Genomic DNA, 27,852 nt, shown 5'->3' with positions numbered 1-27,852 from the left:
CAAAGATATTCATGATATAATCCCTAGAATCTGTCAGTACGTTACCTTAGATGGCATAGGAAATTTTGCAGATATGATGAAAGATTTTGTAATAGATTATCCAGGTGGGACCAATGTAATCACAGGGTCCTTAGGCAGGAGGATCTGAGTCAGAAAAGACGATGTGACAATGTAAACAGAGGGAGGAAGGAGAGGTGATGATGGAAGCAGGGAGAAAGGAGAAGTGATGAAGGAACCAGAGGGAAGAGGGAGAGGTGATGAAGGAAATAGGGGAGGAAGGAAGAAGAGGTAATGAAGGAAACAGAGGGAGGAGGGAGAGGTGATGATGGAAACAGAGGAAGGAAGGAGAGGTGATGAAGGAAATAGGGAGGAAGGAGAGGTGATGAAGGAAACAGGGAGGAAGGAGAGGTGATGATGGAAACAGAGGAAAGAAGGAGAGGTGATGATGGAAACAGAGGAAAGAAGGAGAGGTGATGATGGAAACAGAGGAAAGAAGGAGAGGTGATGATGGAAATGGAGGAAGGAGAAGTGCTGATGGAAACAGGGAGGAAGGAGAGGTGATGGAAACAGAGGGAGGAGGGAGAGGTGATGATGGAAACTGAGGAGGGAGAGGTGAAGAAGGAAACAGAAGGAGGAAGGAGAGGTGATGATGGAAGGAGAGGTGATGAAGGAAACAGGGAGGAAGGAGAGGTGTGAAGGAAATGGAGGAGGGAGAGGTGATGAAGGAAATGGAGAAAGGAGAGGTGATGAAGGAAACAGGAAGGAAGGAGAGGTGATGATGGAAACAGAGGAAAGAAGGAGAGGTGATGATGGAAATGGAGGAAGGAGAAGTGCTGATGGAAACAGGGAGGAAGGAGAGGTGATGGAAACAGAGGGAGGAGGGAGAGGTGATGATGGAAACTGAGGAGGGAGAGGTGAAGAAGGAAACAGAAGGAGGAAGGAGAGGTGATGATGGAAGGAGAGGTGATGAAGGAAACAGAGGGAGGAAGGAGAGGTGATGGAGGAAATAGAGGGAGGAGGGAGAGGTGATAAAGGAAATGGAGGAAGGAGAGGTGATGAAGGAAACAGGGAGGAGGGAGAGGTGATGATGGAAACAGAAGGAGGAAGGAGAGGTGATGAAGGAAACAGAGGGAGGAAGGAGAGGTGATGAAGGAAACAGAGGGAGGAAGGAGAGGTGATGAAGGAAACGGAGGAAGGAGCGGTGATGATGGAAACGGAGGAAGGAGAGGTGCTGATGGAAACAGGGAGGAAGGAGAGGTGATGAAGGAAACAGAGGGAGGAAGGAGAGGTGATGATGGAAACAGAGGAAAGAAGGAGAGGTGATGAAGGAAACAGAGGGAGGAGGGAGAGGTGATGATGGAAACAGAGGAAAGAAGGAGAGGTGATGATGGAAACAGAGGAAGGGGAGGTGCTGATGGAAACAGGGAGGAAGGAGAGGTGATGATGGAAACAGAGGGAGGAAGGAGAGGTAATGAAGGAAACAGGGAGGAGGGACAGGTGATGATGGAAACAGGGAGGAAGGAGAGGTGATGAAGGGGGATGAAGGAAACAAGAGGGAGGAAGGATAGGTGCTGACAGAAACAGAGGGAGGAGGGAGAGGTGATGATGGAAACAGGGAGAAGGGACAGGTGCTGATGGAAACAGGGAAGAGGGAGAGGTGATGGTGGAAACAGAGGGAGGAGGGAGAGGTGATGAAGGAAACAGGGAGGGACAGGTGATGATGGAAACAGAGGGAGGAGGGAGAGGTGATGATGGAAACGGAGGAGGAAGAGGTGATGGAAACGAGGAAGGAGAGGAGATGAAGAACACAGAGGGAGGAGGGAGAGGTGATGATGGGAACAGAGGGAAGAAGGAGAGGTGCTGACGGAAACGGAGGAAGGGGAGGTGCTAACAGAAACAGAGGGAGGAGGGAGAGGTACTGACAGAAACAGAGGATGGAATGGTGTGGCTGCAAACCAGGGCATATGGGCAGCTGCTAGGAGGTTGAAAAGGCAAGGAATGGATTCTCCCCTTGAGCCTCTAGGAGGAACTTGGCTCCGATAACACCTTGAGTTTAGATCCATAAGCCCCACTTAGTACTCCTGACCTCCAGAACTAAAAGATAATAAATTTATGTTATTTTAAGCCACTAGGTTTGTGGTAATTTGTCCTAGCAGCAATAAGAAACTAATATAGCCGGGTGCGGTGGCTCACGCCTGTAATCCCGGTACTTTGGGAGGCCAAGGTGGGTGGATCACGAGGTCAGGAGATCGAGACCACCCTGGCTAACACGGTGAAACCCCGTCTCTACTAAAAAATACAAAAAATTAGCCGGGTGAGGTGGCAGGCACCTGTAGTCCCAGCTACTCAGGAGGCTGAGACAGAAGAATGGCTTGAACCCAGGAGGCGGAGCTTGCAGTGAGCCGAGATCACGCCACTGCACTCCAGCCTGGGTGACAGAGTGAGACTCCGTCTCAAAAAAAAAAAAAAAAAGAAACTAATATATTCACCAAAAGTCCTTGAGGAATCCCACTTGTAGAATTTTTGAAGGAATTAGGAGCTTACATAGAAGGTATAGGATAGTGGGCTTCTGAGGGCTTTTCCTGCCCTCTGGTAACTCTGAAACATAATTTACATTATTGGAGTCTTTCTGTTTTTAGGAAATTGTTCCTAGTTTTCTTCAATACTAAATCCTATCAATATTAAACAGTTTTTTAAAAAAACATATTTGGTTAGTTAAAGGTAGACCTAGGTCTCACATACTCTTCAAAATAAAACAAAAACATGATATTTAGCAGATGACACTAAAGCTTCCATTTTCAAAGCTGGTTGCTTGTTTATTTGTACCTCAGGAGTGGAAATACTGGCTGAGATGAAAGTACCTGGCACAAATCACTTTTCCTCCTTGGTGTTTCACAGCCAGATGTTGTGAAATTCTTTTGTTTTTCTTTTTTCTCTAGTGCCTGGAAACCTTGGCTGCTACAAGGATCATGGAAACCCACCTCCTCTAACTGGCACCAGTAAAACGTCCAACAAACTCACCATACAAACTTGCATCAGTTTTTGTCGGAGTCAGAGGTTCAAGGTGATGACTCTGTGGCTATGTAACTATAGAAAAATGTAAAGATGTAAATGCATTTTGCTCGGATAACTTAAAAATAAGTGCTAAGTAAAATAAGCCAGACACAAAAGGCCACCTATTATATGATTCCACTTATATGAATCATCTAGAATAGGCAAATCCATAGAGATAGAAAGTAGGTTAGTGGTTGCCAGAGGGTGGGAGGCGGGAGGAATTGGTACCAACTGCTAATCAACACAGAGTTTGTTTTCTGGGTTATGAATGTTCTGGAATTAGATGGCGGTGACTGCACAACACAGTGACTATATCAATCACCACTGAAACATACACTGAAACAGTGAATGCTATGTTATATGAATTACATTTCAGTTTTTAAAAAACCTAAAATAACTAAACTTCTAGAAAAATAAACAGAAAATCCTAAAATATTGGGTTAGACAAGGATTTCTTTTTTTTCTTTTTTTTCTTTTTCTTTTTTTTTTTTTTTGAGACGGAGTCTGGCTCTGTCGTCCAGGCTGGAGTGCAGTGGCCAGATCTCAGCTCACTGCAAGCTCCGCCTCCCGGGTTTACGCCATTCTCCTGCCTCAGCCTCCCGAGTAGCTGGGACTACAGGCGCCCACCACCTCGCCCAGCTAGTTTTTTGTATTTTTTAGTAGAGACGGGGTTTCACTGTGTTAGCCAGGATGGTCTCAATCGCCTGACCTCGTGATTCGCCCCTCTCGGCCTCCCAAAGTGCTGGGATTACAGGCTTGAGCCACCGCGCCCGGCCTTTTTTTTTTTTTTGAGACGGAATCTCACTCTGTCGCCCAGGCTGGAGTGCAGTGGCCGGATCTCAGCTCACTGCAAGCTCTGCCTCCCGGGTTCACGCCATTCTCCTGCCTTAGCCTCCCGAGTAGCTGGGACTACAGGCGCCCGCCACCTTGCCCGGCTAGTTTTTTGTATTTTTTAGTAGAGACGGGGTTTCACCGTGTTTGCCAGGATGGTCTCGATCTCCTGACCTCGTGATCCCCCCATCTCGGCCTTCCAAAGTGCTGGGATTACAGGCTTGAGCCACCGTGCCCGGCCTTAGACAAGGATTTCTAAATTGGACACAAAAACTAATCATTTAAAAAAGTATGGTAAATTGAAGTTATCAGTATTAAAATATTATCTTCAAAAAATAGAGTTAAGAATATGAAAGGCAGACCACAGACTAGGAGAAAGTAGTTGTTAAATATATTTCTGATAAAGGACTTGTATACAGAATATATAAAGAACTCTTACAGCTCAATAATATGACAACTTGATTTTGAAAATTAGCAAAAAATTTGAAGAGACATTTTATCCCCCCAAAATACATAAATGACCAATAAACATATGAAAAGATGCTCAGCATCACCAGTTGTCAGGGAAATACAAATTAAAACCACAGTGAGATACCACTGCACACAACTTCAGGATGTCTGAAGTTAATACTGAAAACACTAAGAATTGATAAGGATGTGGAGCAACTGAAACTCTCATAGACTGCTAGCAAGAATGTAAAATGCTACAGCTTCTTTGAAGAAAGATCTTAAATTTTATTTCAAAGTTAAATATACACACCTTAAAACTCAGCAATATCACACCTGGATAGTTACCCAAGATAAATGAAAACCTGTGTTCACACAAAGACTTATACATGAATGTTTATAGCAGCACTATTCATAATAGCTCCAAACTGTAAATAGTCTAAATGTCCATTAACTGATGAATGGAGAAACAAAGCACAGTATATCCATACATACTGTGGAATACCACTCAGCAATAAAAAGAAGAGACATATTAAGACATACTGGCCAGGTACAGGGGCTCATGGCTGTAATCTCAGCACTTTGGGAAGCCGAGGTGGGTGGATCACGAGGTCAGGAGTTCGAGACCAACCTGACCAACATGGTGAAACCCTGTCTCTACTAAAAATACAAAAATTAGCCGGGCATGGTGGTGCATGCCTATAATTCCAGCTACTCAGGAGGCTGAGGCAGGAGAATCACTTGAACACAGAAGGCGGAGGTTGCTGTAGTGAGCCGAGATCACGCCACTGCACTCCAGCCTGGGCAACAAAGTCAGACTCTGTCTCAAAAAAATAAATAAATAAATAAATAAATAAATAAATAAATAAATAAATAAAAGACATACTGTTATACACAACATGGATGAATTTCCTAAACAGTAGGCTAGTTGAAAGAACTTAAACACAAGACTACATACTGAACTCAAAATGGATCCCAAATCTAACTGTAAAATGTAAAACTATAAAACTTCTAGAAGAAGATATAAGAGAAAATCTTCATGACTTGAGTTTAGGCAAAAAGTTCTTACATGAGACACCAAAAGCATGACCCGTGATGAGAAGAAATCGGTACATTTTAATTTGGACTTCATAACAATTTAAAGATCTTGCTCTGTGAAAGATATTTTTAGGAGGATGAAAAGACAAGCTATATCCTGGGAGAAAATATTTGCAAATCACATAAGTGACAAAGGACTTGTATCCATAATGTGTAAAATTAAAAAAAAAAAAAAAAGCCAAACAACTCAACAGTTAAAAAAAAACAAACAAAGCAATTTAAAAATGGGCAAAAGACCTGAACAGAAGATATACAGATGGCAAATAAGCACATGAAAAGAAGCCAAAGAAGATATACAGATGACAAATAAGCACCTGAAAAGATAGTCATCTGGGCATGGTGACTCAAGCCTGTAATCCCAACACTTCGGGAGGCCAAGGCAGGAGTATCACTTGAGGTCAGGAGTTTGAGACCAGCCTGGCCAACATGGCAAAACCCTGTCTCTACTAAAAGTACAAAAATTAGCTGGGCGTGGTAGCACACCTGTAGTTCCAGCTACTTGGGAAGCTGAGACAGGACAATTGCTTGCACCTGGAATGCGGAGGTTGCAGTGAGCCAACATCATACCACTGTACTCCAGCCTGGGTGACAGAGTGAGACTCCATCTCAAAAACAATAGAAAACAAACAAAGATAAAGAAGATGATATAGTCAACATCATTAGCCATTAAGGTAATGCCAATTAAAACTATAATGAGATACCACTACATACCTATTAAAATGGCTAAAATAAAATATACTGAAAATAACAGTGCTGACAAGGATACAGAGCAACTAGGACTTTCATATATTGTTGGTGCAGATCTAAAATGGTACAATCATTCTGGAAAAGTTTGGCACTTTTTAATAAAGTTAAATATACATCTACCATATGACCTAGTAATTCCATTGCTAGTTACTACCCTAGAGAAATGAAAACTTATATTCACATAAAAACCAGTACACAAATGCTTATAGCAGTTCTAGTCATAATTATGAATAACTAGAAACAGCCCAACAGATAAACAAGCTGTGATACATCCATACAATGAACTCTGCTCAGCAATAAGGAGCAAACTATTGATACAAACACCAATTTGGATGGATCTCAAAGCCATTATGCTGACTGAAAGAAGCCAGTCTCAAAAAGATTACATACTGTATGATTCTATTTATGTGACATTTTTGAAAAGACAAAACTATAGTAATGGAAAATGGGTCAGTGGTTGCCAGGGATTCTGGGGTAGGGCACCTATAAAGCAACAGTGCGAAGAAAATTCCTGGGGTAATGCAGCTGTTCTGAATCCTGATTGTACTGGTGGTTGCACAAATCTTTTCTTTTTTCTTCTTTAAGACAGTCTCACTGCGTTGCCCAGGCTGCAGTGCAGTGATGCAGTCTCGGCTCACTGCAACATCCACCTCCTGGGTTCAAGCAAATCTCCTGCCTCAGCCTCCCAAGCAGTTGGGATTATAGGCACCCACCACCGCGCCTGGCTAATTTTTGTGTTTTTAGTAGAGGTGGGGTTTCATTTGTTGGCCAGACTGGCCTCTAACTCCTGACCTCAAGTGATCCACCTGCCTCAGTCTCCGAAAGTGTTGGGATTACAGGAGTGAGCCACTGTGCCCGGCTGTGGTTGCACAAATCTATACAAGTGTTAAAATTTACAGAACTATATGCCAAAATACTATATAGTAATGTAAAAACAAAGTTGTAAAATGGGGCCTATAATGTGTTTGCTTTGAGGGTTAGCTATAAAGCACTCACTACTTGGCACACAGTAAACAGTCAATAAAGTGTTTAGCTGTTACTCATGTTTGAAGTTTATGAGATTTTCTCCCCCTTAAAACTTACTTAAGTGCAGCAGAAACACAAACATTAAAAAGTGATGCTCACCGACAGGGAAACACATTGGTGGTTGCGTACCTATTGGTCAGCTTGAAATTAAGTGTTTCGAGAGTGGAAGAAGGGGGAGGTCCCAGAGGAAGGGACCCTGGGAAGATGAGCCTGATTGCTTGCTGGAAGCCCACCCTACCAGGCTCCTTCAGGCCATCTGACATCCCTGATGATGCTTACCGTGTGCTGCTTCTCTGTTGTGGCAGTTTGCTGGGATGGAGTCAGGCTATGCTTGCTTCTGTGGAAACAATCCTGATTACTGGAAGTACGGGGAGGCAGCCAGTACCGAATGCAACAGCGTCTGCTTCGGGGATCACACCCAACCCTGTGGTGGCGATGGCAGGATCATCCTCTTTGATAGTGAGTATGCCCTGTGTCCATCACTGCCCAAGGCACAGGAACCCTTAGACCAGAGCAACAAGCCTGCCCACCCTTCCTCCCTTCTATGTATTCATTCATTCACTTGGCAATAGGCAATACTTGTGACTAGACCCTGGGAATACAGCACAGTGCATGAAGACTCAGCCCCTGCCTTCTGGAAGGGAGAACAGACACTTAACAAGGGATTAGCTACAGTCATGCCAAATGGTTTGAAGCAACGTGGTCTATTGTGTGATGCTTAGACAACCTAGAAATGATAATCTTTCCAATTTTACATAGACACTAATATAACAATCCAGTATCAGCTTTATTATCCTCTTGCTTTAATATAATTTCCAAACCCTTTTGACTTTTTTTTTTTTTTTTGCATTTGGGATTTATATATTATTGTGATACACCTGAGAAGAGAGCGTAGTTCTAAGTTGTTTTTTCAGGCCTAGCATTGGGTTTGCCCTGACCCACCTCCTCTCTAAACTGCCGCATTTGTGAGATGCTGGCCAGGAGCAGAGTGTGTTCAGAATGGGAGTGAATCCAAGGCCTTGACCTCACCAACATCATGTCCTAACCACTGAGCCAACTGATTCCTCATCGTAATCCACCAGCATCCTCTCAGTAGCAGTGAGACTTTATGAGAGTTACAGCAACAGTGCAGCACCAGATTTCAAGATAATGGAGACAGACCAAAAAAAAAAAAAAAAAAAAACGGCTCGAGATTACTAAGAAATATTGCAGTGTCTGTGGTGTCTTTGGCCTTTAGGCTAGAGGAAGTGCACTCCTGGCATCTCAACCAGGCAGCATGGCTAGTTTTGAGCAAAAATGACATATGGTTTATTAGTTTCCTAGGACTGCCATAACAAATTATCATCAAGTGGGTGGCTTAAAACAAAGCAAAACAAAATTCATTCTCTGACAGTTCCAGAGGCTAGAAGTCCAAAATCGAGGTGTCAGCAGGGCTGTGCTCTCTCCAAAGTCTCCAGGGAAGCCCTCCTCACTTCTGGTGGTTGTGGGCAATCCTTGGCATTTGTTGGCTGCACCACTCCAGTCTCTGCCTTCTCCTTCACATAGCCTTCTTCCCTCTATGTGTGTCTGTGTGTCCATGTCTCTGTGTGTCTCCTTAAAAGGAACCAATCATTGAATTTATGGCCCACCTTAATCTAATATAGCCTCATCTTAACTCAGTTACATAACATTCACAGGTACCAGGTGTTAGGACTTGAGCATATCTTTCTAGGGCACACAATTCAGCCACTATATATAGTGACTATAAAACCCAGCCAAGGTTTATAACTGAGCCTTTTCATGTTATAGCTTAGACACTGTCTGAATTGTGTTTGTATTTGGGGTGGGAAGACAGGATTAGTGAACAGAACTTGCAGTCAATTGGTTTTTTTAGCTAAGTGTGCTCATTGGAGACTGCCAGTTGATTCCTATACATCCTGTTATGTCCGGACCAATGCTTAGTTTGATACCTTTGTTTTGGCTAAAGACTGAACTTTGGCTAATGATTAAGGAATCTTGCTAATGCTTAGTTGGCAAATAACTATGCACTACACATCTATTTAACCTTTTATTCTAGAGTTCAGTATTATAAGATTCTCTGCCTTAACACTCTTAACTCAGGAGAGTAAGTTTTCTGAACTTGCAAAATGCCTGGTATACTCTTAAGTGAAAAAACAAAGGAAATAAATGTTTCTTGAGTACCTAGTATGCATGAAGGCTTTATCTAAATTATCACATTAGGTCCTCTTGGCACCCTTCTGAAGTAGGGGTTATTGTGATTACTCTCATTTCACAGAAGAGAGCCATATGACATGGACAGGATAAATAACTTGCTGGGATCCACACTGCCAGGAAGCCACTAGAGAGGTGCTAGAGAGGAAAGAGGAGTAGTGTGAGGGTTTACTACCTGGTTTTTTACTTTAAATAGAATGTAATGTCAATTTAAAAATGGAAAATGAGTATTTGCAGATATATGGAGAAACTGGAACCCTCATACATTGCTGGTGGGAATGTAAAATGGTGCAGCTGCTTTGGGAAACAGTCTGGCCAGCCTGGCCAACATGGTGAAACCCCGTCGCTACTAAAAATACAAAAATTAGCTGGTTGTGGTGGCACGTGCCTGTAATCCCAGCTACATGGGAGGCTGAGGCACGAGAATTGCTTGAACCCAGGAGGTGGAGGTTGCAGTGAGCTGAGATCACGCCACTGCACTTCAGCCTGGCGACAGAGTGAGACTCCATCTCAAAAGAAAAAGAAAAAGTAAACAGTCTGGCATTTCCTCAAAACATGAAACAGAGAGTAACTGTATGACCCAGCAGTTCCACTCTTAGGTATATACCTGAGAGAACTGAAAACACGTTTCCACAAAAAACGTACATACCAATGTTCCTAGCAACATTATTCATAATAGCCAAAAAGCGGCAGCAAACCAAATGTCCATCAGCTGATGAATGGATAAACCAAGTGGTTATCCATATGATGGAATATTATTCAACCATAAAAATAAATAAAGTACTGAGGCATCCTGCAACATGGATGAACCTTGAAACCATTATCCTAAATGAAAGAACCAGATGCAAAGGGCTATATATTTTATGATCTCATTTACATGAAATGTCCAGAATAGGCAAATCCACACAAACAAAAGCCAGATTCCTGGTTACCAAGGCCTGGGGGAAAGGGAAGAATATGGAGTGACTGCTTAATAGGTACGGATTTTCTTTTTAGAGTGATAAAATGTTCTGGAATTAGATAGGGATGATGATTGTATAACATTATGGATATACTAAATACCACTGATTCATATATAGATAGTCCTCAACTTAGGAGAGTCAACTTATGATTTTTCAACTTTACAGTAGGTTTATTAGAGTGTTAAATGCATTTTTGACTTTGATATTTTCAATTACAATGGATTTATCAGGACATAGCCCCATTATAAGTCAAGGAACATCTGTACTTTAAAATGGTTAAAATGGTGGATTTTAGATCAAGAAAAAATAGAATATAGTTTTTATAAGACAGTCTTTCATTTAGCACATTTTTATTGGGCATCTGCTGTGGGGTAGATAAAAGTATGTTTTCTTTAGTATAGAGGCTTTACTGGAGGTGTCAAATAGAAATAATCTGGATTAAATGTTAAATGCAGCACTGTGGAAATCGTCTCTAAAGTGCACACCTAGTAGCATCCTTGGTACTACTAGGAAAGTGTACTGACCCTCACATAAAGGTGCACTGAAGTGAATTAATTATAACAACAGTTATTGCTCTTTATCAAGTGTTTGTTGTGTGCTAGACTTGATGCCAAGTGCTTTTGTGTATTTTATGTTATTTAATCCTTGTAGCAACCCTGTTGATAAGAAAACTGTGGATCAAAAGATGAAGTGATTTGTCTATGCTAGTAAGTGCCAGAGCCAGGATTCAAACCCTGGTTTGCCACATTTGAAATATTTTTATTTTCAGCAGCTAGAATCCCTTTTATTAACAATAGTAAAACAGATCATAATAATGGATGCAGTTTTATGCTTTAAAGTTATTGAACAAAGTATACCCAGTTCTGATTATTACCACATTGGCCCCTTGTGCAGCTCTCCAGAAACTGCCCTTTCTGGCTTGCATTTGCTCAAGGACTAAGAAAGTTGGCATTCTGAGAGGCTGCTCACGCCATCCTCCAGAGGCCCAGATGCGTGTGGTCTACAGGACCCCTGACAGCAGCCGGTTCTATAACTCACACCCCATTGCTCTGCTGAGAAAGGTACAAAATGCAGCACTGTATAAATAATCTCTAAAGGTGCATCTAGAGGCTGGTGCGGGGACGCACGCCTGTAATTCCAGCTACACTGGAGGCTGAGGCAGGAGAATCGCCTGGGAGGCAGAGGTTGCAGTGAGCCGAGATCTGAGCCAAGATCACACCACTGTACTCCAGCCTAGACAACAGAGTGACACTCCATCTCAAAAAAAAAGGTCCATCTAGTAGAGAGTAAAATAGTTCAAACAGCTCAAGTACCACCTCATGGAAATCCTTATGACTCATTGAACAAGGCTGAGCACTTTGGAAATGGTGACTACAGACTGTCCCATGATTTGGGAGGGAGAAAATGTCTTCCTAAAGATATTGGAGAAGTTAGATGGTGAGAAATGACCAGATTACAGTCTGTCTCCCAGAACATGAGGCCCTGCTACCAGCGTGGCTCGCATGTGGGTCTCAGTCAGTGTCGGCGAGGTCTTCCTGTCCTCTGCTGGTTAGAGGAGCACCCAGGCTCCTCTGCAGTAGAAGCGCTCAGGCTGTGTTTGCTCTTCAGGAGAGAGACGACGGGGCTAGTGGGGGTGGAGGGTGAGGGGCAGCTGGAAGAAGCTGTCTGCTCAGTCATCATTGCCACATCAAGTAATTTGTCACGGACTCTCTGGCTGATTTTTCAGCAAGCTCTCATGGACTTGGAGAGGTCACTGAGGTGAGCTGTGTACTGTGTGTAAACACAACACTGATGGGGGCTTCAGAACCTCTGCACCCCTGGGATTATAATTTATTGAATTAACAGAACCAAATAGAAAAACATGTAGGCCAGAGTCAACAGAGGGTTACGGGAATGACCCGGGCTAGCCTCTTGGGACTCTCTTGGCTTCTAGGCCCTGAAGGGAGGGATCAGTCATCTGGATTGGACCTCATTTTGTAGCATTAGTTGAACACTTATCATTGACAGGGCCCTGTGCTATTCACTTTACATGCGTTGCTTCCCTTAATTCTCACAGTACTGTGAAGCAGGTACTGTTATGCTTATTTTACAGATAAGAAAACTGAGGCTCATAAAAGTTCAGTAATTTGCCCAAGGTCCCACAGATAAAGATCCTGCCTTCATGGAACCTTTATTTTAGGGGGAAGGGAAGAGATTAATTGTGAAAGTGATTGAGGGTCTAAGGATGGGTATAATCTGGTTCCCGGGACTGTGTTAGCAATTTTATTTCATAGAGTCTAAGATGCCTCAATTCTGAGGTGCAGTATTATTTTATACACCATTAAGGGAAAAAAAATTTCCAATTTAACAGTGACATGCATTGACTAAAAGATACATCCCAGTTTAAAAGATTAAAGTGTTTCCCTTAGAGTTGATGAAATATGGTACCAGCCTTCTTTCTTAGGTGCCAAGAAAGAGTGGAATGTTTCCATCCTGAGTGGAATCTGATTCATGGCTGGGACCCATTTGGTTGAGGTTTGTTTCCTGAGACACACCCATTATCATTCCTGTCTAGAAGTGGAGCACTCAGCTGGGGTTCAGGGAGCTGCCTGTCCTAGCTAGTGCCTGAGGCTTCTTCCCAAAGAAATGGACTCAGCTAGTATCGAGGAGGAGCAGGAAGGTTGAAGAGAATCACAGATGGCAGGAGGATACTGGCCTCCTGCCATGGAGAGCTTGCCCGGGTCTATCCTGGGCAAGTATATAGTTATATATATATAGAGTATGTATATATATATATAGTTTGTGTTTTGCAGAATATTATATAAATGGAATCACAGTATTTAACCATTTGTGTCTGGCTTCTTTCACTTAGAATAATGCTTTATCATTCACCTATGTTGTTGCCTGTATCAGTAATTTTTTCCTTTTTATTGCTAAGAAGCATTCCTTTGTACGGATGTATTGCAGTCTGTTCATCCATTCACCAATTGACAAACATTGGCCTGTCTATGATAAAGCTGTTGTAAACATCCAAGTACAGGTGCTTATGTGGACATACGTTGCCATTTCTCTGGGGTACCTACCTAGGAGTGGGATTGCTGGGTCATGTGCTAATTGCATATTTAGCATTATGAGTCACTGCCAACTATTTTCCAAAGTGGATATGCCATTTTGCATTCTGACCAACAATATGTAAGATTTTCATTTGCTCCACATTCTCTCCACCTACAGATACTTTTGTATGATCTGATTTTTAAATGTGATCCATTCTAGTAGGTATGTAGTAGTATCTCATTGTGGTTTTAATTTGCATTTCTCTAATTACCAATCATATTGAACATCTTTTCATATTCTTATTTGCCATCTGGTATTTTCCTTTCCCCTAAAGAAATTTCTTTAGCATTTTCTCTGGTACAGGTTGACTGTCAATGGCTTCTTTCTCCTTTTGTTTGAAAAAGCTTTATTTCACCTTCATTTTTGAGAGTAATTTTTGCTGGGTATTGATTTCTGTGCTGACAGCTTTTTTCTTCCAGTACTTCAAAGATATTGCTCCATATTCTTGTGACTTGTATGGTTTCTAGAGGTGTATGCTCTATCTTTATTCCCCTGTATGTAATCTTTTCCTCTTCCTTGCCTGCCTTCAAGATTTTATCTTTTTGGTTTTCAACTTTTTTTTTTTTTTTTTTTTTTGAGACAGGGTCTTACTGTGTCACCCAGGCTAGAGTGCAGTAGTGCAGTCATGGCCCACTGTAGCCTCGACCCCCTGGGCTTAAGCAATCCTGCCTTAGCCTCCTGAGTAGCTGGGACTATGGGCATGTGCCACCACACCCAGCTAAGTTTTTAATTTTGTGTAGAGACAGGGTCTCACTGTTACCCAGACTGGTCTTGAACTCCTGGGCTCAAGCAATCCTCCTACCTTGACCTCCCAAAGTGCTGGGATTACAGGCATAAGCCGCCATACTCAGACTGGTTTTCAACATTTAACTATGATGTGTCTTCTTTGTGTGTTGGTTTGTTTTTTTGTTTTGTTTTTTGTTTTGCTTTTGTTTTTGTTTTTAATTTTTTGTTTGTTTGCTTGGGTTTGCTGAGATTCTTGGATCTGTAGTTTGTCACCTTTTATTGATTTTGGAACATTTTTCACCATTATCTCTTCAAACATTTCTTCTATATTCTTTTTTTCTTCTTTTGGCATTCCAGTTACACTTACGTTAGACCATTTGATATTGTCCTACAGCTGTTGGGTGCTCTGTTCTCTTTGTTTTCCCCTTTGTTTCATTTGGGGATAATTTCTATTGACCTGTCTTCAAGTTTATTGATTCTTTCTTCAGCTGTGTCTAGTCTCCTGATAAGCCTATCAAAGGAATTCTTCAGTGCTTGCCTCAGCAGCATATATACTAAAATTGGAAAAAAACAGAGTAGATTAGCATGGCCCCTGTGCAAGGATGACATGCAGATTCATGACGCATTCTATAATTTTAAAAAATGCATCTCTCATATTGTTTTATTTCCAGTAGTTTTATTTTTATTTTTATTTTTTTTAAGAGACAAGGTCTCACTCTGCCACCCAGGCTGGAGTACAATGGTGCAATCATAGCTCTCTGCAGTCTTGACCTCCTGGGCTCAAGTGGTCCTTCTGCTTCAGAATCCTGAGTAGCTGGGACTACAGGCACACACCACCATGCCTGGCTAATTTTAAAATTTTTGTAGAGATGGGGTCTCACTGTGTTCCTCAGGCTGGTTTTTAACTCCTAGCCTCGAGAGATCCTCCTCCCTTGGCCTCTCATAGTGTTGGGATTACAGGCATAAGCCACCATGCCTCACTTCCAGTAGATTATTTACTGTATTCATCGTGTAGTCTCTGTCTGATAGTTCTAGCATCTGGGTCATCACTGAGTCTAGTTCTGTAGATTGTTTTATCTCTTAACCATGTCTTTCACCCCTGCCACCCTTGCTTTTATATGTGGGTTGTAATTTTTTATTGAATGCCATATACTATGTATAGAAGAGGCTGAGATAGTGTTTACACCTGGGCAGATCTGCATAGTGTAGGGACTGAGCCAGTCTGTCAGAAGTTGAGCTGGGTTGTTTCTCTCACTACCCTCAATGCACATCAGGCTTTAAACTCCTCCAGCAATGGGTTGCTATCAGCTTGTGCTTAGTGTGGAGCCTAGGGTATCCATGAGTTTTCCTCAGTAGTCCTGTTCCATCCTCAGCTTTGAGGAGTTCCTACATGCCTGTGCCGCAGATGGGCTCTTTTTCCATCCTCTTTCCCTCCCTCAGTGGTAGGCTATGGCTGCTTGTTACCTGGCTCTACTCATGATGAGGTCATGGGAGTGGTTCTTGGTTCTCCTGCCCTGTCCTCAGTCTTAGACAGGATGTGAAAAGGCCACCGGCCTGAGGTCTTTTCAGCATTCCCACACCCTTCTTCTCTCCCTGGCAGCCAAACACTGCTTGCATCTGTGGTGGATCTTGGGAAAGATAATTTCTTCCCTTCCCTCCAGGAGTAGTAGAGCTCTGCTTTGCATTGGCTGCAGGATCCTGGGCTTAAGAGGGCTCAAGGCAACCAGGGACCAATGGCTTTTGCTTCTGCTCTTCCCCCAGAAGCAGTGGATCTTCACCTGGTTACTTTGACAGGAAGGAGAATTTCAAGGAGACTGAAATTTGGGTTTGTGAAATGGTGTTTGGTATAGACTTTTCTAGTCAAATCAGATCTACTCCCTCCCCCAGAGGCAAACAGATTTTGCCTCTGCCCGTTTTCAGTGGCCCTGGGAGTAACAGGATTTGCTTCCCCTCTCCCAGCGGCCGAAGGCTTTTCCTTTCTTAGAGAGGAGAGTCCCCTCCTGCAAGTGCAAAGAGAAGGAAGTGGGCAGTATTTCATGCCTGTCCCCCAGTGGCAGCCTGTCACCTCCTGCACACTTGTGCCACTCAGGGGGACTATGGTCTGCTGGCCAACCTAAGTCACTTGTGAAAGCACTGAGTAGAGGTCTGTGCAGAAAAGCTCGCAAGTGGGGGCAAAATGCCCATTGTGTCTGGGATGCCCAGTTGCCCTAAGCTAAGACACTAGCCCACTCTCAGCCTTTAAGAGTTTGTTGGCCGGGCGCGGTGGCTCAAGCCTGTAATCCCAGCACTTTGGGAGGCCGAGACGGGCGGATCACGAGGTCAGGAGATCGAGACCATCCTGGCTAACACGGTGAAACCCCGTCTCTACTAAAAAAAAAAAAAACAAAAAACTAGCCGGGCGAGGTGGCGGGCGCCTGTAGTCCCAGCTACTCGGGAGGCTGAGGCAGGAGAATGGCGTAAACCCGGGAGGCGGAGCTTGCAGTGAGCTGAGATCCGGCCACTGCACTCCAGCCCGGGCGACAGAGCAAGACTCCGTCTCAAAAAAAAAAAAAAAAAAAAAAAAAAAGAGTTTGTTAAGATTTTAGTGCTTTCTTGTTACTTCTCTGGCAGTCACCTCTTCCTCCTGTGTTCTCTCAAAGATGAAACTATTTGTGTGGCCTGACTCTCCTTGGTGGGGCTTTGACTTTGTAGAATTAAGTTCCCCTGGTTGTCATGAGACCTCAGCTGAATTTTAAGCTTTTTCTCATTGTTAGGATGGAAGCAGCATTTGCTTGTTGTTGTTGTTGTTGTTGTTGTTGTTGTTTTGAGATGGAGTCTTGCTCTGTTGCCCAGGCTGGAGTGCAGTGGCTCAATCTCAGCTCACTGCAACCTCCGCCTCCCAGATTCAAGCAATTCTCCTGTCTCGGCCTCCCTAGTAGCTGCGACTATAGTCACACACCACCAAACTCAGCTAATTTTTGTATTTTTAGTAGAGACGGAGTTTCACCATATTGATCAGGCTGATCTTTAACTCCTGACCTCAGGTGATCCACCTGCCTCGGCCTCCCAAAGTGCTGGGATTACAGGCATGAGCCACTGCACCCGGGCTGCTTGTTGTTTTCTACATCCTAAAGGGAACCAGAACTCCCCCAAAGCCTGCTTTTTAAATCCTAGCCCTGACTGGGCACGGTGGCTCATGCCTGTAATCCCAGCACTTTGGGAGGCTGAGGCGGGCGGATCACGAGGTCAGGAGATCGAGACCATCCTGGCTAACATGGTAAAACTCTGTCTCTACTAAAAATACAAAAACAAAATTAGCTGGCCTGGTAGTGGACACCTGTAGTCCCAGCTACTTGGGAGGCTGAGGCAGAAGAATGGCATGAACCCAGGAGGCGGAGCTTGCAGTGACCCGAGATCACGCCACTGCACTCCAGCCTGGGTGACAGAGCGAGACTCCGTCTTTAAAAAAAAAAATTCCTAGCCCTACACTCCCTCCCAAGGAGTTTCAGTTCTAAGATCTTGTTTACATTTCACCATGTAAGACAGGAAACCACTGCATCCCCTTTCTAGGACCTGCCTATCAAAAATAGGAGTCCAGAGAAATCAAATGTGCTCAGTACAGAGTGCTTAGAATCTAGCGTGTTTCCTCACTGCAGAAAGTCATTTCTTGTGCCTCAGTTTCTCTGCTTGAAAACATGGTCCCTCATGGGAGCGTTGCAAGGATACTGGGGACACACGAGCAACTGTAAAGCCCTTCTCTTGTGACGACTTTACCTCATCGGGTGGCTCCCCTGCAGAGAGGCCCCAGCGGTTTGTGTGCTTTGTCTCATGTGCCGTCGCACATTCCTGTGATACAGGAGCAGGTGGTGCTCTCTCCAGCCTTGAAACTGAGAGAAGCAAGACGCCCGCGAGTGACGTGCGGCCCCTGCCATCACTTGGCCCTGCCAGTCCCAAGTCCAGACTCTCTGACTCCAGCCCAGCCCCAACCTAGGCCACACCACTGTGCTGTGTGCTAATTCTAAGGTCTCTGGGGGGAAAAACATCTCCACAGTCATTTGTCCAGAGTCTCAGCGATTCATTCTGTGACTCGATCCTGAAACATAAGACTGTCTGGTTTTACAGATAGAAACAATGTCCTAAATGGGATCCTGCTCGTTAGGAAGCCTTTAGAGCCTTGGTGTTGGAAGCGTGCCTGTGGCAGAGGCCCAGACTGAGGGCATGGTGTCTTTTTCTCTCCTACAGCTCTCGTCGGCGCCTGCGGTGGGAACTACTCAGCCATGTCTTCTGTGGTCTATTCCCCTGACTTTCCCGACACCTATGCCACGGGGAGGGTCTGCTACTGGACCATCCGGGTTCCGGGGGCCTCCCGCATCCACTTCAGCTTCCCCCTATTTGACATCAGGGACTCGGCGGACATGGTGGAGCTTCTAGATGGCTACACCCACCGTGTCCTAGCCCGCTTCCACGGGAGGAACCGCCCACCTCTGTCCTTCAACGTCTCTCTGGACTTCGTCATCTTGTATTTCTTCTCTGATCGCATCAATCAGGCCCAGGGATTTGCTGTTTTATACCAAGGTGAGACATCCTTGCCTCCTTGGGGGCTCTTTAGGGCCCATGTGCCTCGGGCTTCTCTTCTTTACCCTTGTGACTTGGGCAGTTCTTGCGGGGCGGATTGGGACTCAGGAACTACTGACTCAACTTGCAGATCATCCCGAGGCTGTGGCTCCTTCCCGACCCCCATTTCATAACTCATTTATATTTCATGAGACAGAAAAGAGGTGAAAACCTGTCAGTGTGGCTATTTTAGTAGGTCTAATGACAGGGACCCGCCCATGGAAGGAACTGCACCAGAATTGAATAGAGCAGAAGGCTTGTTCTTCTTAACTCGTGCTCTCCCCCCGCTCAGCTCTGAGTCTCCATAGCCCTGGCCCCAGTTAATTGCTTTTTCTCTTCTAGCTGTCAAGGAAGAACTGCCACAGGAGAGGCCCGCTGTCAACCAGACAGTGGCCGAGGTGATCACAGAGCAGGCCAACCTCAGTGTCAGCGCTGCCCGGTCCTCCAAAGTCCTCTATGTCATCACCACCAGCCCCAGCCACCCACCTCAGACTGTCCCAGGTAGCAATTCCTGGGCGCCACCCATGGGGGCTGGAAGCCACAGAGTTGAAGGTAGCGCTCTTGACAGTTATAAAGACAAAAGCACTTGGGTGTTTCTTATTCAGAGGCAGGTTGGGATATTGACTCTGTGACCTATAGTCTGTCCTGGCTTTTGAGGGAAATTTTCTTATTAATTGGTTCCTTAGTCCTGAGGGAAAAGTACTCACCTCCAAAGATTAGGCAAGTATGCCTTTTGTGCATTGTGACTAATCAGCTAATCCTGTATTTTCCCACGTTAAGATTATCTTTCTAGAGCCCCACATTGAAACTCCCTAAATTTATTGGCATTTCCAAGAACTCCATTCATTCACTCACTGACTCATTCATTCAAAAGATATATAAGTGCTTCAGTGGTGCCAGGCACTGTGCTAGGTACTGGATTATACAGTGAACCAAACACAATCCCTGCCCTTCTGTGACATATAAATGAGAAGAGAAAGACAGAAAGCAAAATAAAAATGAGATAATTATAAGAGCTATGAAGAAAAGTCATGCAGGACCAGGTGCAGTGGCTCACGCCTGTAATCCCAGCACTTTGGGAGGCTGAGGCAGGAGGATGGCTTGAGGCCAGGAGTTTGAGACTAGCCTGAGCAACATAGGGAGACCCTTTCTCTACAAAAAATAAAAAAATTATCTGGGTGTGGTGGTGCACGCTTGTGGTCCCAGCTACTTAGGAGGCTGAGGTGGGAGGATGGCTTGAGCCCAGGGGTTCAAGAATGCAGTGAGCTATGATTGCACCATTACACTCCAACCTGGGTGACAGAATGAGACCCTGTCTCAAAAAGAAAAGAATAGAATAGAAAAATTAACTGGGTATAGTGGCACATGCCTATAGTCTCAGCTACTCGGGAGGCTGAGGCAGAAGAATTGCTTGAGCCCAGGAGCTTGAGGATGCCGTGAGCCAAGGAAGTGATGCTTTTATGAGCTGGTAGAACTGGAAAGTACCCTCAGTAGTGACCTAGCCTGGAGGCTTTCCAACTGCCCGGGGCCCCTGCAGGACCCACCATAGAAGGTCAGGGAGAAGGGCCTGTCCAGCACTTCCTGTGTGTCATTTGGCTATGGATCTCAGTAGCATCTCATAGGCCACATCTCATTCCTCGGATGAGGAAACTGAGGCCCAAAGAGTTTACATAACTCCATCTGTGGTTGCACAGTGGTCCCAGTGGCAGAGACAAAATGCATATCATCCCTTTAGATTCTGAGTCCAGTAGACTTTGGATCATCCTGCCTGCCTCTCCCTGAGAGTGACTTGTGGAACAAAGGGAAGTATTCAGAACACCTGGGGCCCCATGCTTAGCCTGGGTCTCAGCTGCTCCTGAGGCTGGGTTTGCTGGCTGCCCTCCCACATCGGCCTGCAGGGAGCCCCTCAGTCAGACTTACTCACTTGGGTATTCTAGCCGACTTCCTTTCGGAAACCAGCCACAAACAAGCCTAGTAAAGCTCTATCTTTTGCATTTGCAGGATGGACAGTCTATGGTCTGGCAACTCTCCTCATCCTCACAGTCACAGCCATTGTAGCAAAGATACTTCTGCACGTCACATTCAAGTGAGTACGAGAGGGAGCTGCCCGATTCCAGGAAAGGGAAGGCTCAGAGTTTGTTTTCTATGATGCTTCATTTGTCTGGGTACAACTGTAGAATCAGCAGATGATTCCAAGGCCCTCAGTCCTAGGGAATGGAAGGCAGCAGACATTCCCCCTTCTCTGTAGAGTGAAATGTACAACTGGACAAATCTCATTAAGGTTTGAGGGATTTTGTTTGCTGTGTCCAAAGCATACAATTTCAAGGAGGATTGCAACATTCCTGGCTTAAAAAGCAAATGTGCTAGTCCCTTACGGAGATCTTTATGCAGGATTGAAGATAGCTAGGATGATGCGGTGCATACTTCCTGATGCCTTCTAGAAATTGAGAAACAGCCTTAGGAAGAGAATTCTCACATTTTATTCACTATTGCTTAGTAGTTATTTTAAAACAGTTATTGAAGAAACTTATGGAAGCTTTATCATTCAATTCTGACCAATTTGGGGGAAAATATATTTCCTTCCCTTATGTTGCTACTCAAGTCTAACAGTTGTACCTTCCAGGAAAGGGGCAATTGTTCATGCTACTGATGTTTGTGTACTTAGAGGGGAGCTTGTTCTAATTTTTCCTAGACCCCTACTCTGTCTTTCCGGTGGTTTCTAGTCGAGGTTCTTCTCATTTCACAGCCTCCCTGAAAATGTATGTATGTCCACTAAAAGCTGTCTTTTTCCTGACCATCTCACTTGCCCTGTGCTACAGACTTCTTATACATTCAATGCGAGCTCTTCTATTGCCTTGTGAAGGCTGCCTTTGGCCACATTGGAACCACTTTACATAGACACCTCCACCCTACACTTGAAATTTTTCAGTGGAAATAATGTCCTCGTGTGTGTGTGTCTGTGTGTCTGTGTCTGCGTGTGTGTGTGTCTGTGTGTGTGTCTGTGTGTGTATGTGTGTCTGTGTGTTTTAAAGTCACAATTCACATGTTCTGGGGAAGCCTCTCAGGCTCAGTCCTGACCACATCCCCTGTGGCAGCAAGAAAGCCCGATGCTTCCTATAGCATCCAGCATCTGACAGCATGGCTGAGGCCTTAAAGTGCATGCCTAACTCTCCTCTGACATCAGCTGCAGCTTCCCTGCCAGGCAGCTGCCGGGACCGAACAGAGTCTGGGGCAGCACCGGAGGCTAGACGGATCTCTGCTTGAAGCAGAGAAGTTTTGCATTTATCTTGTTTTAGCTAAGTGGGCTTCCAGGTAAATGGCATTTGAAGATAGTTCTTTTATTTAAAATAAAAGAATTTGAAAATTCATATTCTCTCAGGCTGGGCTTTTCCAGATTCGAAGAATTCCGCTAGTTAGAAAGTTCTTTGTTATTCTGATGCGGACGCTGCCCTGCTGCACTTGGCCTCATTTCAGCTGCACACTAGTCCTTCAGTTCTTTAGAGGTGGCTGTGAGGTCCTTCCCAGACCTTGCCCCACCCCATTTCCTACATACAGTATCTCATGAGATGGTAGGTTGTTTGGAGTGCTTTGTTCTAATCTATTGGAAAAATTATTTATCTGCTTGACAGATCCCATCGTGTTCCTGCTTCAGGGGACCTTAGGGATTGTCATCAACCAGGGACTTCGGGGGAAATCTGGAGCATTTTTTACAAGCCTTCCACTTCGATTTCCATCTTTAAGAAGAAACTCAAGGGTCAGAGTCAACAAGATGACCGCAATCCTCTTGTGAGTGACTAAAAACCCTGCTGTGCCTAGGATTCGAGGGCCCTCTTTGAGCTCAAGGCTGCTGGGGTCAGCCCCTCCTGTGGTTCTTCTCTGACAGACTCTTCCCTGCCTCTCCCTCTGCCTCGGCCTCTTCGGGGGCACCCTCCTACAAACTAGGAAGAGGCACCCTGCTGCCAGGGCAGGCACAGCCTGGATTCCTCCTGCTTCATCAGTTTCACTTAGGAGAGAGACTCAAGGCCCTGGGGCCCAGCGCTCTCTGCATCTCTCTCTCTGATCTAGCTAGCAGTGGAGGTGTCAGGACAGTGAGGCTGAAATGACAGAGGTGGTCATGGCTGGCACTGGGCTCAGGTACATTCTAGATGGCTGTCAGGTGGTGGGTAGGTTTAGTTACATTGAATTTTTCTTGCTTCTGCTCTTCTCCTGGTCTTTATGGCTTGGAACAGGGCCAGACAGGGAGAACTCTCAGGTATTCTTGGGAGTTGGTCTGGTCCCATGCAAGCGTGGACTCCTGGACATCAGTGAGGTGTAAAGAGGGCGGTGTCTGTGCTGCCCTGGCAACTTTGCTCTCCAAATGCTGGACTAGGATGGGCCTCCTCCAGCCTGGGAGGGTCTGAGAATAAGATCTAGTGACCCCCATTTATATCAAACCTGATACTTTACACATGGGCTTCTTTCTAGATTCTTCTTTCCATAGCTCATGGAGCTGCAGGGAAAGCTTGAAGAGCTTTGGTCATATAAAACATCCATTCGGCCGGGCACAACAGGATTATGCCTGTAATCCCGGCACCTTGGGAGGCTGAGGTGGGCAGATCACCTAAGGTCAGGAGTTCGAGACCAGCCTGGCCAATATGGTGAAACCCCATCTCTACTAAAAGTATAAAAATTAGCCAGGCGCGGCTGGGCGCGGTGGCTCACGCCTGTAATCCCAGCACTTTGGGAGGCCGAGGCGGGCGGATCACGAGGTCAGGAGATCGAGACCATCATAGCTAACACAGTGAAACCCCGTCTCTACTAAAACTACAAAAAATTAGCCGGGCTTGGTGGCGGGTGCCTGTAGTCCCAGCTACTTGGGAGGCTGCAGCAGAATGGCGTGAACCTGGGAGGCCAAGCTTGCAGTGAGCCGAGATTGCACCACTGCACTCCAGCCTGGACGATAGAGCGAGACTCTGTCTCAAAAAAAAAAAAAAAAAAAAAAAAAAAATTGGCCAGGCATGGTGGTAGGAGCCACCTGGGATCACTGAGTAGTAATCCCAGCTACTCAGAAGGCTGAGGCACAAGAATAGCTTGAACCCGGGAGGCGGAGGTTGCAGTGAGCCAAGATTGCACCATTGCACTCCAGCCTGGGCGTCAAGAGTGAGACTCTGTCTCAAAAAAAACAAAAAACAAATAAACAAAAAACACCATTCATTTACTCATGCAACAAATTCTCCTGCAAGCTTTTATGGGCACTCAGGATTGGATTTATCAGCCTTGCCCCTGAGCAGCTCATGGTCCTATGGAACCTGAGCCAGGCCTCGGTCTCTCTATGATTGGCTCAGCTAACTCTCAGTTCAGAGCAGAGAGTATCAATCTTGTGTTTTTGCCTTTAGGCAGCACTACATGAGACATGGGGCCTGTGGTCCTTCCTTCTGGCATCCCCCGTGTTAAAAGATAAAAAACACCCCAAGAGCCATCCGTGCTCTCTGCCCCTCCTGTGGGGACCATGTGGGGTTAGGAATGTCTCAGTGGGGAAGGAGAGGGCTCTTGTCCCCAGTCCCATGTCAACCTGTCCCTTAGATAGGGAGGTGGGCTGCAAAGATTGGTGCGAGGAGAGGGTGGGTTTGGGAATTGGAGCTCCTCCAAGGAGCTCCTCCTAAGATTGAGAGCTGCAGCTGTAGTGGCTGCTGGTTGGGAGGTAAGTGCCATCGCTAATTTAAAAGTCCTTGCCATCTGAAAGCAGGCTTTGTCAACAGCAGCTGAGAAAAGCGGACTGTGCCTCTGCTGGCCAGGCCTAGGCCCTCGTCAGAGCGTGCCTCTCCCCAAGGCACTGGGGCCTGGGTGATTGTTGCACCTCTGGCCTTGGCGTTTCCTCTTTGCAGCACTTTGCCTACCTCCCCCAAGCCCTGAGCCACTGCCTGCTGGGGCTCCTACTGAGGTTCTGGCAACACCTCTGCACCTGCCACCCCTGGGAGGAAAGAGGGCCACACGGGAAGTGTCTGCAGGGAGAGGTGACACTCGGCAGCCTGAGTTCAGGAGAGGTGCTCAGAGCTTCAGGCAAAGGGGCCTTCAGAGGAGGGAAATGGAGCAATGTGTCACAGGCAGACAGGGTCAGGACTGCCACCCCAGGCCCCATGGGAGGCCAGCTGAGGGCACAGAGCTGCTCGGTGCAGGCTTCATGCTTTGATCTGGAAAGAGCAGCTGTCCACAGGCCTCTGTCTCCAAGAGGCCCATCACACAGGAGGACCGCTGGAAACATATCGACACGTGCAGTCTCCCCTCCAAGCTATTCGCACTGATTGTGGAATCTCAAACACAAGTGTCATGTGTGTGTCATCCCAGCAGGCCCTGTGCTGTGAATAGAGCCATGTGCAGCACAAAGGGAATGTGGCATGTGGCCCCAGGAAGAGTTCACCCGGCCAGGGGGCAGTTGTTCAGTTGCCTGGGGCTGACACTGACCACTGGCCTCTGGGGTGTCCTACAGCCCAAATGCCCACCTTGCCCTCCTCACATCTCAGTCAGGGGAGGCCATGCCTGGGCCAATGTGCTGTTGGAGCCTGCAGTGGGGGCAGCACTTCCTTGGAGGGCCTGGGAGGTGCTGGGGATGCCCCAGCGCTTCTCCTCCTGCCTGGCCCTGGCATGGCCCAGTGCCTCTAGGATCAACTTACAATCCGTGGAGCAGCCCCGGGAAACCCAAACCTGGCTCAGGACAGCGTAGGGGCAGGAGGGCTGTAAATCATCCCAGGCTAAGCCTCCATGGGTGCTGGGTCCTGCGCAGCCTGGCTATGGGCTCAGTTAGAACCACTTAGAAAGTCAGCAACACCCCACAGAAGGCCACTGCAGCTAAGTAAACACCTGAGAAAGAAACTGTTCCAGAAGAGATGACATGGGCTTCCAGGAGCACGGAGGAGGTGGCACTTGAACTTGAACTTTGAGGAAACTCCTTGGATGAGATAAAGTGGGGGTTGGAGGTGGCGGGAAGAGGGTAACCCTGGGAGTCAACGTCAGAACGCATGGCAGAAGACTGTGGAAGAGGCAGGGGAGGGGCTTTGGGGACCACTGTGGACGGAGCTCTGAAAGCACCCTGGCCAAAGCCTCTCCTGAGGTGACAGAGCGTGGGAGGAGGCTGCGGGGGCACTGGGCCTGCATGCTATCCTCACCCTGTTCCCCGCTGGCGCCAGGCCCTGCCTTCTTGGTACATATGCCAACAGGAGAGCCCTCACCAGCTGATCTTGTCACTCTCCATGGTGACTATGCCTTGGCCAGCTGTGGCCCCTAGTTTCTAGCAGTGTTTCTCAGTGTCCTTGGCCCTTCTGAGAAGGCAGGCGGGAGGCACACGGTGCCTTGTTCTTCCCCGTTTGTCCAGTTGTTTGCAAAGCAGAGAATGAGTAGGAATGAACCCGAGTGCCTTCACCCATCCTGTCCCCCACATCAGGACAGGCTTGAGGCCTCTCTGGGCGTGAGCGAGGAAACCAGGCTGCTCTAACTTCTGAAGAGTGGGCTCCAGCTCAAGACTCCAATCCGCCAGAAGCCCACAGAGATCAAAGCACTAGCAAGTTCAGCTGTCCTGGCCCTCAGGCAGAACCCACCGGAGTGCCTGGGTGTGGCTCCACCCACATGCCCCACTGTCAGCCCAGGCAGGACCCTTCCTGGCCAGGCTCAGGATCTGCCTGCAGCCCAGCCAGGCCATCACCCAGCCCCAGTGCATCCTGGCACTGCACACTTACTCTTCACAAGCACTTATATGCGGATGGCCTCCAAGACCCTGCCTGGCCTGGTCTGCTGAGGCCAGGCCAGGTCTCCCACGGGGCCGGGCAGCTCCCCCCTCCACCACCTGGCACAGTTAGGTCTCAGATCTCCCATGTGGTGTTTGATGTCGGCTTTTGTTCCTACCTTGGGAGTTTGGATTGTTTCCTCTGGTGTCTTTGTTTACCTTCCTCACTGTTCTACCTCCTGGCCAGGTCTCAGCTTAGCTTCCCTGGTGTGGGGTGTTTTTCAAGCCTTCCAGCCACAGCTGTCTCCCCTCAGGCTGGATGGCTCAGGGGTGACAGGGCTTCACCCTCTGACTGCAGACCCCTGGTGGGCACATCTCACAGGCTTCCGTCTTGCTGAGTTGGGTACAGAGGCAGAAGTGAGGTGTGGAGGAAAGTCAGAGGGAAATCTGCTTCAGAAAGGAAGGGTCTTTAGACACGAAGACTGGAGGGCCCTTCCCCGCCTGCACGGGAACTGCCATCGTGGGGCTCATGCACGTCAAGACCTTCCCACATCCAAACTCACCTTCCAGCAGGGATTTTGACTTTGGATGACAAGGCTTTATTTGTAAATATGCTCTTAATATGCAACTTTGAGAATAAAATAGAAACATCATGTATTTTAAAATATAAGATGAAGTGTGATGCACTGTATACAATTTAATATATATTTTTAGGATTTTGTTATTTAAGAAAATGGAATGTAATGGTACTTTTACAAAAGAGAAAAAATGTTATTTTTACTTTCTGGAAAAAATAAATATTCTCATTGTTGTAGAAACAGTGATGGGCCCTACGCTGTCATTTCTACAGGAGTTCCCCAGAGACCGTGGGACAAACGGAGGGTGTCTGTGGTGGGATTCTTACCTTCCCTCGGGTGCCAGTCCTCACCTTTTGGTTGCTTTTTCCTAGTAATGCCTCCAAATTTCTTCCAGTCTTGTCACGGCTTTGACCCACAGCTGACCTTCAGCTGGTAAGATCGGAAAGATTAGGTACTTCAAAACCACTGCACTGCAGCACACATCCAAGGAAGGTCAGGGCAGAGCACAGCGCTCTGCATCAGAGAAATCTGGGCTCGAGCTGGCCTGGAGTTGGTCCCTTGACTCCTCAGCCTCAGCTTCCCCATCTGAAAAGGGTAATGGAATCTCTTCCTCAGGAGGCTATGGAGGTTATGTTTTGACAAAATGCATCTAAAGTGCTTATGTAATTATTATCCCAGGTGGAACTGACTTTGCCTCTCAGAGCAACCAGTTCCTCCTCTCCACGCACTTCTTGCCCCACCCTTTCCTTCTTAGGAAGGAAAGAAGCTAATAGAAGGTCCATGTCTGAGC

The 27,852-nt window shown here is 46.2% G+C and overlaps 1 protein-coding gene and 1 non-coding gene across 4 annotated transcripts in view; both read left to right on the top strand.

Moving 5' to 3' along the window:
* Nucleotides 1-27,852, top strand: part of KREMEN1 (kringle containing transmembrane protein 1) — an 85,920-nt gene that overhangs the window by 49,591 nt on the left and 8,477 nt on the right. The window contains exons 4-9 of one of the 3 annotated variants that reach the window (XM_007975295.3): nt 2,940-3,064; nt 7,509-7,662; nt 18,417-18,749; nt 19,131-19,340; nt 20,790-20,874; nt 22,418-22,574. In XM_007975295.3, coding sequence (XP_007973486.3) covers nt 2,940-3,064; nt 7,509-7,662; nt 18,417-18,749; nt 19,131-19,340; nt 20,790-20,874; nt 22,418-22,574 — 1,064 coding nt within the window. Of the gene's footprint in view, nt 1-2,939; nt 3,065-7,508; nt 7,663-18,416; nt 18,750-19,130; nt 19,341-20,789; nt 20,875-22,417; nt 27,309-27,852 lie in introns of those variants that run through there. The other 2 variants (XM_038007650.2, XM_007975298.3) reach the window with 2 other exon arrangements.
* LOC119627500 (U6 spliceosomal RNA) lies at nt 14,726-14,832 on the top strand. Its single transcript, XR_005243686.1, has one exon. It is a non-coding gene; the product is annotated as a U6 spliceosomal RNA (small nuclear RNA).

Source organism: Chlorocebus sabaeus, chromosome 19 (assembly GCF_047675955.1).
Source record: "Chlorocebus sabaeus isolate Y175 chromosome 19, mChlSab1.0.hap1, whole genome shotgun sequence".
Classification (NCBI taxonomy): domain Eukaryota; kingdom Metazoa; phylum Chordata; class Mammalia; order Primates; family Cercopithecidae; genus Chlorocebus; species Chlorocebus sabaeus.
Note: the sequence above shows the minus strand (reverse complement) of the source record. Positions and strands in the feature narration are given on the sequence as shown.